Consider the following 14050-nt stretch of genomic DNA (forward strand, 5'->3'; position numbering starts at 1 on the left):
GCTTTTGTCTTTTGTAAAATTTTATATTGATAATTTTTCATTAATTGTAGATTTACCTATGTTAGTAACCTCTGGTGCGTGTTAAATGGTACAGCAGGATCTGGAGAATTCTTTTGTCGTGAAATTTCTATACTTTATTTTCTGTTTTTAAAATTTTGTGACTAAATTCTGGAGCTGAAGATCATCAGATATTGGGACTAAATACTGATTGTGTCCTTCATTTCTAAAGACTTTTATGCATGTTTTATCTTACTCCCTTTTTAATTACCGTAGAGCAGAGATTGGTAAACTATTTCTGTAAAGGGGCAGATAGTAAATATTTTAGGCTTTGCAGGCCATACACTCTGTTGCAGTTACTCAGCTCTGCTATTGTGTGCCATAGATACTATGCAAATGAATGAACCTGGCTGTGTTCCAGTGAAACTTTACTTATGTAACAGGCTTGGCCCATGGACCTTAAGGTTGTCAACCCCTGCCCTAGGACATTATTATGTGTGATTTCTATTGAGAATAAATTTATCCTTGTTGATATTTTGGCTCATAATTAATTAAAATATTTATTCTCTTGCTTGTCTGTGCTGTGCATTAGAATGGGGGATTGCTCAGCATTCTGGTTATATTCCTGTTTTGTCCTTTGAGTCTGCTCTTACCTTATATTGTTAGTACTGAGTGCTCAGAGTTGGAGAAGGCAGACCACTATATGATTGTAAATTGTTAGGGGATGATTTAGTAGATTTATAATTTTCTACTTTAACTTTAGGCATCTCTCAAAACTAAACCTATCCACACGATCATAAGGAAGCGAGCCCCTCCATGCAACAATGACTTTTGTCGATTGGGTTGTATATGTTCAAGTCTAGCTTTGGAGAAGCGCCAGCCTGCTCACTGCCGCCGACCAGACTGCATGTTTGGCTGCACTTGTTTAAAAAGAAAAGTTGTGCTTGTTAAAGGGGGATCCAAAACGAAGCATTTCCAAAGGAAGGCTGCTCATCGTGATCCAGTATTTTATGATAATTTGGGAGAGGAACAAAGAGAAGAAGGAGAAGAGGGAGTCAAGGAGGAGGAAGAACAATTGAAAGAGAAAAAGAAGAGAAAGAAGCTGGAATACAGTGAGTGTTAACTGAGAGTTAAAACAGTATAGTTTTTTTTAGAAAAGTATAGTTATTTGAAAATCTATTTCAAATATTACTATTATTTACTTTATTCCTGATCAGTGATCTAATCAGAATTTAATTCTTAAATGCTTTCTATATGGCATTTGTGACATTGACACATGTGCTTATTTCTTAAATTGAATTTTTCTCTTGAAGATAGCTATTTTGTGCTAAATATGAATTATTCTCTCATTTGGATTTTCAGAATACCTTTGAGGCTTCATCTCTTTTCTTGTGTCTAGTTCCCCACTCCCTACCCCCTATATTCTTTGAGTATACAGATGATCATGATAATCCATCATTTTCTCTGCCCCCCCAGCTGTATTTAGGTGTAACTGACAAATAAAATTGCACATATTTAAAGTATACAACATGATGATTTGGCTTAGGTATACTTTGCGAAATGATTAGCTCAAGTTAACCAGCACATTTCATTTTATTTTTTAAAAGGAGAAATTCGTAGAAAGACCCTCTGGTTGTTGTTTGAGCCATTCACCAGGTGGTTGGAGATTGGGGAACAGAATAAGGGCATAACTGAGTTGAGCATTATGTACTCTTGAAAAGTTTATTTTTCCTTATTGGTACAATACTATGTAGACCCAGGTTATGTATTATTTCATTCTTGACTTTTTTTTTCTTTTTTTGTTTAAATATATTGACTATAATTTTACCATATAATTGAAGAGTATCTTGCTTCTTAGTTTGTTAGAGGATTGATTTTCATTTTTTGGCAGTTTATGTTTATATTTGCTATTGCTTGCTGTATTCTTACTTCAGTCAGATTGAAAGAATATTATTTTAGTGTATGTTCGTCTAGGATTTCCTTTAATCCACTTGTGTGTATGTGTACATACATATACGTATTTTTGGCCTTTGCTAAACTATATTTATTTATTTATTTTTAATTGACGTATAGTTAGTTCACAATGTTGTATCAATTTCTGGTATATAGCACAATGTTTCAGTCATACATGAATATACATACATTTATTTTCATATTCTTTTTCACTATAAGCTACTACAAGGTATCGAATATAGTTCCCTGTGCTATACAGTATAAACTTGTTTAGCTATTTTATATATACCAGTCAGTATCTGCAAATCTCGAACTCTTAATTTATCCGTTCCCACCCCTTTCCCCTCTGGTAACCGTAAGTTTGTCTTCTATGAGTCTGTTTCTGTTTTATGTATAAGCTCATTTGTCTTTTTTTCACATACATATATTTTTATAGAAATGGAACCACTATATATGTGGTAACCTTCAGAAATTTCATATCATAAGGTCATGTTCTGCTTTCCGTGTTAGTAAGTGTAGATCTATATTGTAACTTTAGTTGTAATGGTTTCATATTATAATCCTTTTGGTTGGACATTTGGCCTTTTGGGGTTTTCTTTATTATAAACTGTACAGTTATGAACATCCATGTTCAGTACAGGCCATTAAAAGTGGAATTGCTGTGACAGTGAATGCTCTTTAAACATTTATAAATGTTTCAAGAGTTGTACCAACTACACATTTATCAATACTTGAATAGCAGCAGTTCTTCTGTATTCTTAACACTGGATGTTCAAACTGATAGGCAGAAATTGATATCTTGTTGTAAATTTATACTTCTTTAGTGATAGGTTTATTGACCATTTGTCATAAGCTTTCTACTGTAAATTGCTTTTTCAAATTCTTTGCTAACTTTTATTAGAGTGGCTTTGTTTTTTTCCCACCTGTTTCCAAGAGTTTTATTTTTTCCAGGTTGTAATTTTGTAACTTATATTTTAATTGTTAAAAATTCTTCACACCTCTCCCTGAAAAAGAAAAAAGCAGGGATGGTTAAGTGTGGAGGTCTCTTCCTATTATAGTTTAGGTTCTTTGGAATTGTACTTAGAAGGTCTTTCTCTGTCCTAAAGGTTTAAAAATATTTAGATTCACAAATAAGCTTGAAAAATTGTTAATATATCTGGAATTTATTTGATGTGAGATTTATGCCAGGAAATTGTTTCTCTCCCAGATCGCTAGCCAGTTGTACCATTACTTGTTGAGAATAAATACTTTCCCTACTGGTCTAAAATGTCACCTATGATGTAGAAAATTAGAATATATTAATGTCTGGGTCTGTTTCTGGTCCCTGCTGTTTTGACACCAGTGCCAGGCTGTTCTAATTGCTATTTCAGTGCTTAAGTATTACCTTCATATACCTAAATGATCTTTTTGTAAATAAGATTTAAAAGGTTTAAAATGAAATACAATACAAAATTACTAATTTAGTTTTATCCATATCTCCTTACTGAGTTTTTCTCGCATCTTGCACTTAGAGCAACACTGTTCCATTTCAAAGCAACAGGAATAAGTTATAAAAGTCACACCAGTAGGAACACTGTATCTGTGAGGTTTATTACTTTGCTTTCTTAGTTAGCATCTTTACCCTGTGTCTTAATCAAAGTTAAACTCCAGAAGCAAGCCACTTATAATTTTTTTTAATGCTGTTAGGGAAAGATGAGGAAAGAAGGGAAGATACTATTAAGATATGATTGCTGTGTAAAAGGAGTATAAATAGGAAAGAATTTTGGAGGCAGAAATGTTGCAGAGATTAAAAGCAAACAAAAATAAATACAAAAACTGGAAGAAATTGAAATCTGTCAGTATGTTTTGCAAGAATGTTACATGGAAATGAGAAAAAAAATGCTGATGATTTAAAGGAGTTGGGGAAAGTGAGGAGAAAATGAAAAAGAGAAATTACTCAAAGAAATGATGTTAAAAAATGTCTTAGAGCTGAAGGACATGGAATTTCAGGTTAAAAGGAGCCCCTGACAGGGGGTCTTTAAGGAGAGTCTATCTGGACACATCCTTCTGACATTTCAGAACATTGAGAATAAAAAAGATATCCTGAACAGTTTTAAAGAGAAGCCACTTCTCCCAGAAAGAATGTACAATCAGTTTGATGTCAGAGAGATTATCAGTAACACTGGATGTTTGAATAATTGTTTCTAAAATCAGAGTTAGCTGAGGATTGGATGAATATTTGACCTAGAACTCTTAGCCAACCAAATTATAAATAATAATTTTTGCCTGAAATAAAGATATATTAAAACATACAATCAGGATGCGAGATGTTGATCTCTTACAAACTCCTGATGAATTTCTTGAGATTGTGCTCCAGAAAATGAAAAAAAAAAGAAAAATTCAAGCAGCATGAGATAACATCTAGAGAAGAGTGGACCCAAACCAAAAGGGAAAAACAATCTTAAGATAACAACTACAAAGCAAGAGTAGAAAGCAAGCAGTCTGATTTAAAGTAGGAAATCTGAAGATGCTGAGAAGACTATATTTAAGAAGATATTAGATCAGTTTTAAGAAATAACATGGTTAAGAATCTGGATAATTCATCATGTTTAGGGGTACATACCACGTTCATCAATTAAAAAAAAAAGAGAAAAACAGAACAGTGGAAAAAAGATTTGTATAGGAAAATTGTGGTCTAGCTGTGAATCAATAAAATTTTTGGTAAAACTTTGAGCAATTACAGTATGAGAAAAAAGAATCTGTTTCATCTGAACTATTTGAACAAATTAAGTGGTATACAGTTATATTTCCTGAGGGGTCAGTCACATTAATTGATTCTGCAAGGATTAATCACAGAAGCATAATTTTGTAAGCAAATGGATTGATACTTTGGCTTTTAGCGGGGAGGGTATAGGTCAGTAGTAGCTTGTGTGCCTAGCATGCACAAGGTCCTGGGTTCAATCCCCAGTACCTCCATTAAAAATAAGTAAACAAACCAAATCGCCACCCAAAAAAAAATTTAAAAAAGAACATAGTTGGTAAACTTACACTACCTGATTGTAAGACTTACTATAAAGCTGATGTAGTTGGGATAAAGAAAGACATATACAGGCATACCTCATTTAGTTGTACTTCACATTATTGCCCTTCACAGATAATGCACTTTTTACAAACTGAAGGTTTGTGGCAACATAAGGTCCAGGAAATGTATTGGTGCCATTTTTCCAACAACATTTGCTCCCTTTGTGTCTCTGTGTTGTATTTTGGTAATTCTCAGAGTATTTCAAACTTTTTCATTATTATTACACTTGTTGTGGTGATCTTTGATCAGTGATCTTTTATGATACTTTCATAATTGTTTTGGTACCCTATGAACTGTGCTGATATAAGATGGCAAACTTAATAAGTGTTGTGTGTGTTCTAACTGCTCTGCCTGCTGGCTGTTTCCCATCTCTCTCCCTCTCCTCAGCTTGAGACACAATATTGAAATTAGGCTAATTAATAATCCTATGATGTCCTCTAAGTGTTTAAGTGAAAGGAAGAGTCATACATCTCTCATTTTAAATCAAAAGCTAAGTTTGGTGAGGAAGGCATGTCAAAAGCTGAGATGGACTGAAAGTGAGGCCTCTTGCACCAAACAGCATATTCAAGTTGTGAATGCAAAGGAATAGTTTCTGAAGGAAAATAAAAGTGCCATTTCAGTGAACACATGAATGGCAAGAAAGCAAAATAGCCTTATTGCTGATACTGAGAAAGTTTAAATGATTTGGTTAGATCAAACCAGTCACACCATTCCTTTAAGCCAAAGCCTAATGCAGAGCAAGGCCCTAACTCTCTTTAATTCTGTGAAGGCTAAGAGAGGCGAAGAGAGGCTAAAGAAAAAAAGTTTGAAGCTAGTTGAGGCTTTTTCTTGAGGTTTAAGGGAAGAAGCTGTCTGTAGCATAGACGTGCAAGGTAAAACAGCAGGTGCTTATGTAGTAGCTGTGGCAAGTTATCCAGAAGATCTAGCTCCAAGACTGCTACACTAAACAGATTTTCAGTATAGGTGAAACAGCCTTATGATGGAAAAAGATGCCATCTAAGACAATTCTCAGTTTTTGCTTCATGTATTTTGATGGTCTGTCATTAGGTGTGTAAATGTGATAGTTATTTCTTCTGTGTATATTGAACCTTTTATTAATATGTAATATCTTTGTCTTTCATAGCGTTTTTTGATTTAATGTTTATTTTGTCTGATAATAGTATAGCTACCCCTGCTCTCTTTTGGTTATTATCTGCATGGAATATCGTTTTCTATCTTCCATCTTCCCATTTTTTTCCTTTCACTTTAAACCTCTTTATGTTTTGGGGTCTCAAGTGACTCTCTTGTAGACAGGATGTAGTTGGACCATGTATTTTTTAATCAATTCTGCCAGTCTTTTGATGGGAGAATTTTTTTAAACCCTTGATATTAAATACAGACATTGATGGGAGAATTTAATCTATTTATATTTAAAATAATTATCGATAAGGAGGGACTTCGTCATTGTGCTATTTGTTTTGTATATGCTTAAAACTCTTGTCCCTCATTTCCTGCATTACTGTATTGTTTTGTGTTTAGTTGGTATTTTGTTGTGAAATGTTTAAATTTTTTCTCATTTCCTTTTATGTATATAATATAGCTGTTTTTTTGTGGTTACCATTGGAGTTACATTTGCCATCCTAAAATTATACTCTAATTTGAATTTATACTAACTTAACTTGAATAACCAAAAAAAGAACCCCCAAACAAAAAACCTCTGTTCCTTTATAACTATATTCCTACACCTTTAGGTTGTTGATGTTAGTGTTAACATATTTACACATAATGTGTCCAAAAGCATAAAACAATAATTTTTTAAAAGGTGTTAATCTCTTAAATTATGTAGAAAACAAAATTTGGAGTTACAAACTAACTGTACCGTAACAGTAACTTTCATACTAATTTTTTTCCCTTTAAATATACCAGTCTTTTAATTCCTGTAGAAAACAAAAAGTGCAGTTACAAACCACTGATACAGTAATACTAGCTTTTATAATTGCCCATGTATTTACCTTTAGTGAGACATTTCTTCTCCCGTATAGCTTTGAATTATTGTCTAGTATTCTTTTATTTCACCTTGCAGAGCTCCCTTGAGCATGTCCTGTAGGCAGGTTTAATGGTTGTGGACTCCCTTAGCTTTTGTTTATCTGAGAATTTCTTCATTTCTCCCTTACTCTTGAAGGGCAGTTTTGCCACATACTGTATGCTTGATTGATAGTTTTTTTCTTTTGGCACTTTGAATATATCAGCTGTCTGCTGGCTTCCAAAGTTTGATGAGTAGTCTGCTCATATTTCTATTGAGGATCCTTTGGATGTGATAATTTGTTTCTCTCTTACTGCTTTCAAGATTTTCTCTGTCTTTCTCTTTTGAAAGTTTGATATGATGTGTTTCATTGTGGTCTCTGTGAGTTCATCTTACTTGGAATTTGTTGAGCTTTTTGAATATTTATATTCATGTCTTTCCTCGAAATTGGGAAGTTTTCAGCCATTATTTCTTCAGATATTCTCTCTGCCCCCTTCTCATTCTTTTTTCTCTCAGAAATGCCTGTGATATCTATATTGGTCCACTTGATGGGGTCCCACAGGTCCCTTAGGCTCTGTTCACTTTTCTTTAATTACTTTTATTCTTATTTCTCAGACTCCATGATTTCCAGTGTTCTCTCTTCCAAGTTCACTGATTCTTTTGCCTTTTCAAATCTGCGTTTGAATTTCTGTAGTGAATTTTTCGTTTCAGTTACTAGACTTTTCAGCTCCAAGATTGCTTTTTGACCAGAAGCAGCAATCAGGACAGAGATCCCTGATATTTGGAGGACAGGGTTCTTTCTGCCCACCCTGGCTCCCACTGTGTGTAAGCTGCTCCGGGAACACATGCACTGCTGCCTGTCAGGTGGCTGAGGCGATGAGGAATGGATAGCTGCTATTGTGCTGAGAGCTGATGTTGAACACAATTAATGAAAGTTTACTATCCAAGTCTTCCCCAGGAAGTTGTAAGCCTTCAACAGACTCTCTTCAGAGTTTCAAAAGAAATCAGACAGACTTTGCCAGTGCAGTTGTTATTCAGATCTGGGGACATATATCCTGGTGCTACCTGCTCCACCATCTTCCTAGAATCCTCTCAATATCCATTCTTAATTAAAACAAACTTAAAAAACCTGTTAGCAGGCAAAACTGAATATTGTAATAGTATCTCTTCTCTTTTTCATCTGTAATTTCATTGTAATCGTAATCAAAATATTGACAGGTTTTTATATGAAACTTGAAAAGCAGATTCCAAAATTTATATGAAAAAGCAAAGAACCTAGAAATAGCCAGGGCAATCTTGAACAGTGACAAGGTGGGAGGACTTGCTCTACTAGATGTCAAAACTTATAAAACTCTTACATTTAAGACAGGGTGACACCGGCTTGAGTATAAACTGATTAGGCCAGTAGACAGAATAGTGAGGCTACAATAGATTCAAACATATGATACTTGGATTGACAAAAATGGCAGAAGATAAGGAAAAGGATGATCTTTTTAAATAAATGTTGGTAGGATCATTGAATATCCATATGGGAAAAAGTGAAATTTTATTTATTCCTCACACTATACATAGAACTAATTTCTAGGTAGATTATAGACCTGATTGACAAAAACAAGCAATACAACTTTTAGAAGATAATATAAAATATATATATGATCTCATTAATAAAAGAGTTCTTAATCATGACCCAAGAAAACACCAATCCTTAGTGTAAGTTGAAGTAAGGGGTTCTTTGGGCTGGACTGTAAACATTAATACATTTGATTAGTTAAAAATGGAGAAATTCAGGTCTTAAAGACATTAAGCAAATGAAAATGTAAGCTATGGTGAGAAAACAAATGTTTGCAATGTTTAAGGACCTGTATCCAGAATATATAGAGATGTCTACAAATTAATTAGAATTAAACAGTTCCATTAAAAAAGGACAAATCTGTTAGAGGCACTTCATGAGGAGGGATGTTGAATATCTCATTTACAGTTGAAAATCCAAACCACATCCACAGCAGAATTCCACTACATGCCTGCCAAAATGGTTAGTTCCTCTGATAATATCAGTTGTTAATAAATGAGAACTCTCATTCACTGATAATGGAAATGTAATTTGATATAACCACTTTGGAAAGTAGTTTGGCAGTATCTGCTGAGATTGGTTATTCACATGCCCTTGATCTAATAATTTGACTCCAAAGTAACCAGCAGAACTGTGTTGTACAAGAATGTTTATGGCATCACGAATCACAGTTAACTAAAACCTGAAAACAATGCCAGGTATCTAATAGCAGTAAAATGAATAAACAGTAGTATGAAGAATCAGTGGTGTAGTATACCACAGTAAAAATAAATGAATATGTACAACAACATAGATGTTTTTTTACAAATACAATGTTGATTGAAAAGGAAAAAAGCTAGGCAGAAGACTGTATCTCTAATTATGTTTATGTAAGTTTCAAAAGCAGGCAAAAATTAAACTCTGATATTTAGGGGTATGTACTTTGGCATTGAAAAAGGAAAGCTGAGAGGTGACTATCATTAAAGTGATTCCCTTTTGATAAAGGATTGTGATTGAGAAAGGCATGCAGAGCCTTCTGGGGTATTTGCAGTATTTCATTTCTTGATCTGTATAGTGTTTACATAGTTATATACTTGTTAATATGTATTAAGCTGTATATACATTGTTTCTGAACTTTATGGGTTTTATATTTCACAGTAAAAAGGTTTAAAATGCTTTCAAAAATGGGAGGGAGGTGAATACAATATGCTGATTACTAGTGTAGCAGTTTTCTGGGGCTTACATGTCTGAAACTTCATTTATGGAGCAACTACTCTGGGCACTGCTAGGAGTTTAGAGGAGGTAAGATTTAGACAATTAAAACTAAGGCCATTTCTAGGAGGTTACTGTCAGTTTGATGAAACATATAGATACATGTTTATGATAATATTAAGTGCCACAATAGTGAAAATGTCATGTTTTATGGTTCGTAAACAAAAAGACTTATTTAGAACTCAGAGGACAGAGTAATAATGCTAGGGAACCTTGGGAAGGTAATATATATTAGAAGGCGTTTGAATAGAAATAAATCTTTCTTGAAATAGGTTTCTGTTCTTGGCATCTGTGAATATTTGGTACTCTAGTTTTCTTCTTACTCCTGCCTTTGCTAGCTCCTTTTTTCTGGGCTTCAGATGGAAGGTAGGAGGATCTCTAATGTATTATGAAGGGAAGCAGATAAGTGCTCTATCTTGGATTCTAGGCTGTGTAAAAGAATCAGGTGGATATAGTGGGCTAATGGAGTGAGGAATTGGTTTGTTGTTCTGGCTCTTGTGTGGAGTCTGTTTTCATGGCTTCAGATGTAGTCTTTACCCAGTGACAGTCCTGATTTTTATTGCTTTCTCTATTTGATAATGTGGCTTCCACTTCAGTCTTAACATTTTCTAAACAGAGCTCCATTCTCAGTTAGCCTCTTTTATATACTCCCCTGTTTACTGGAACCACCATTTTTCCTTTTATCCACAATTGAAACTTTAAAGTTGTCTTTGAGTCCCTATGAGGAATTAAGACGTTTTAAGACATTTTAAGAGATTTTCTTTTGATGTACTCTACTGTGTATTTAGGAGTACTGTACTATGTATTAATTTTTTCAAAAGATGAAAAGAGATCTTAGTATAATCCTTGGTTTACGGAAGCTTAGAAAATCTTTGAAAGATGATTGAGAGAGGTAAGACAATAAACTGATAAACTGACCTGAAGATTTTTAAATGTAGAAAATGTAGAATTATTATGTGTATAAAATGATTAGTAAAACTAGACAAAGTTTTTACTATATACACCACCTTCATTGTGAAGGTGTCCCTTGTTACCCTTTTAAAAATTGCAGCACTCGCCCTCAAAATACATACTCATACATACTTACTAAACAGACTTTTTACTTCTCTTCTTTTTTTGTCATAAACACCGCAATCCAACATATTTTCCTTATTTGTCTTATGTATTGCCTGTCTTGCCCCCCCCCCAACTTTAATGTAAACTCCATGAAGGCAGGGTTTTCATCAGTTTTGTTCATTACTATGTCTAACAAAGTCTGATACATAGTAAGCATTCAGATACTTGGATACATGGATGAATACTGCCGTTTTAAACAGCCTTTGTGAGTTATATGATGAATGACCTGTTAAAAAGGTTGGTTAACAGAGACTGCTAACTAAGTAATTGGCTCTCACTTTCTAGCTGTAAATGTTTTTAACTCCCTATTTTAATCTTTAAGCCTTTATTCAGTATTTTATGGTTATACTCAGTATTTTATGTTTATGTATGTGTGTGTATGTATATATATTTTATATATATATGTAAAATATATATGTATGTATGTATGTATGTATGTATGTATGTATGTTAGCCTTAGGAGCCTTTTAGGCAAAGTTGTTCTTTACTAGTTGGGTCTTTTTTTTTTTTTTTTTTAATGTATTTTTATTGAAGTGCAGTCAGTTTACAATGTTGTATCAGTTTCTGGTGTACAGCACAATACTTCAATCACATAGGAACATACATTCGTTCTCATTAGTTGGGTCTTAATGTTCAGAACAAATATACTTATGAAATCAGCTAGTAGTTTGGATACTGCTTTGTTAATTAAAGATTAATCAATGCTGCATAGTCACATTTTATGTGACTTTAGGCAGAAATTTGGGATCTTTGGTTTAGAATCAGCTATAGTGTCTGATCACTGACCACTGAAATGCAGAATACAGTGTTTGCTTCTCTGTAGCTGTCTTCTTGATAAGAATAGGCAGTGTGCTTTAAGAATAAAGCCAGCAGCTTCTTAACCTAGATCCTCCATTTAATTTGGTTACTAATCAGTGCATAATTTCCTTTGTGGAGAACTTCTTGATAGTAAGATTTCATCTCAGTTGGGTTTCTTGCTTGTCTGTTGATTATATTTTTGCTCCTGTGCTGAGTTCTGGCTAGCTTTTGAATAGAATTTGTCATCAGAAGGTAACGGTAACAGCTTGGTCTCTGGAGCTGGATTGACCAGGTTTGATCCTGGTTCTGCATCTTACTGTTGGACTTCCCTGAACCTCTGCTTCTCAAGTACTATTGTTACAGTTATGTGAGTTAAAACATACTTAGTGCCTAGAATCTGTATATATAGTAAGGTTCAATAAATATTTGTTATTTGTAAAATTAAAAACTGTAGTATAGAATGATTACCTTTCCAGGATAACAGAGAAGGCCTCTTCTGACCATGCTAAATATAAATAGCATCTCCTGTTAAGTCTTTTTTTTTTTTTTTTAACAGACTTTATTTTTTTTAGAGCAGTTTCAGGTTCACAGCAGAATTGAGCAGAAAATACAGAGAGTTCACACATATCCCTCCCTACCCACAAATACATACTCCCCTACCCTCAACATCACTCATCAGTGTAGCATATTTGGTACAATCGATGAACCAACATGGACACATTATTATCAGCCGAAGTCCATAGTTTACATTAGCATCTCTGGTTAACTCTTCATCCGTTACCCTGCTTTATTTTTCTACCTGGCATTTATCATTATTTGATACTGTATGTCTATTAGTTGATTTTCTTCTACTGGATTACGAACTCTGAAGGCAAGAACTTTTCTTTTATTCATAGCTGGTGTTCACTCATGTCTAAAACAGTATTTGATTTATAATAGGTATTCAACAAATATTTGGTTAATAGATGAATAAGTTAAAGTGCATGAGGGTAACTAAAGTTTTTTTAGGGGGCATCTGTTTGATTATTTTAATGGGTTAATGCTTTTTATGAGGGAGAATATTTTGTTTTGGCAGTGCCTCAGTGAACTTTTGTTGCCAAAGGCATCTAAAAATCTTCCCCTTTTTTTTTGTTAAGCTATATGTGAAACCGAGCCTGAACAGCCTGTTCGACATTATCCATTATGGGTGAAAGTAGAAGGTGAAGTAGATCCAGAGCCAGTTTATATCCCAACGCCTTCTGTCATTGAGCCTATGAAACCATTGTTGTTGCCTCAGCCAGAAGTTTTATCTCCTACTGTGAAGGGCAAATTGCTCCCTGGAGCTAAACCTGCACGGTCATATACTCCCAAACCCAATCCTGTGGTAAGCTTGGAGTTACATCTTTTATTGCAAGTTACAAAAATCATTTGTAAAGATGATAGATGTCCACCAGATTTTTGGTTTGTATTTGTGAATCATGGTGCTTCCAGCTAATATGTCTGCAAGCCATCTACCTTTCTGACTTAATCAGTTTAGTTGATGGCACTTAAGAATGTAATAAAAGTAAAAGTAAATAGTAGTACAGTTGACCCTTGAACAACGTGGGGATTAAGAGCATGGACCCTCTGTACAGTTAAAAATCTGCATATAATTTTACAATCAGTCCTTTGAATCTGTGGTTCTCCATGTGTGAGTTCAGCCAACTGAGGATCGTGTAGTACTGTAATATTTACTGTTGAAAAAACCTCCATGTAAGTGGACCTGTGCAATTCAAATTACAATTCAACTGTAATTCTTAAAGATAGCCAAATCTCTCTTCGGGAGGATCAAATAAAGATGGGCTTTTTTTTAAAACATGACATGCAAAAACCTTCTTAAAGATATTCTTATTCCTGTAGTGTAAGAGATTGATTGAGATATAGTACACGTTATTAGAAAAACATCAAGAAAAAGCTTTAAAAAGTAAATGTCTTTTTAGAGCAAATTTCTTTATATACAATAACAATAAAGTTCAAGATTTAACATAACAGTTGACGTGACTTTGTGAATTCTGACAGGTAAAAGCTGATGCTTCTCTTGTGTTAAAGCTTAAGCAGTTCTGATTATTAAATCCATTTCAGTCTTTCCAGTCCATTAAATTGAAGAAAGATTCATTAGTACAGTGCTATTCAGTGTGGTCTCTGTACCAGTGCTGATCCATAACTGTTTGCTACTAGTCTGTGATGAAATAAGTATAGAAAATGAGAATAGATGTTTAGAAATTTTCACTACGAGTTGGTAGGGTAATTTTATACCAAATCTAATACTGAAAAACTTGGGCTT

The 14050-nt window shown here is 34.0% G+C and overlaps 1 protein-coding gene across 26 annotated transcripts in view; it reads left to right on the forward strand.

Moving 5' to 3' along the window:
* MGA (MAX dimerization protein MGA) overlaps positions 1–14050 on the forward strand; it is a 142701-nt gene that overhangs the window by 98980 nt on the left and 29671 nt on the right. For all 26 annotated transcript variants that reach the window (XM_045524300.2, XM_045524301.2, XM_074365932.1 and 23 more), the window contains exons 9-10: positions 761–1109; positions 12885–13111. In XM_045524300.2, the coding sequence (XP_045380256.2) occupies positions 761–1109; positions 12885–13111 (576 nt within the window). The remainder of the gene's footprint in view (positions 1–760; positions 1110–12884; positions 13112–14050) is intronic.

This window comes from Camelus bactrianus, chromosome 6 (assembly GCF_048773025.1).
Source record: "Camelus bactrianus isolate YW-2024 breed Bactrian camel chromosome 6, ASM4877302v1, whole genome shotgun sequence".
Taxonomy (NCBI): Eukaryota; Metazoa; Chordata; class Mammalia; order Artiodactyla; family Camelidae; genus Camelus; species Camelus bactrianus.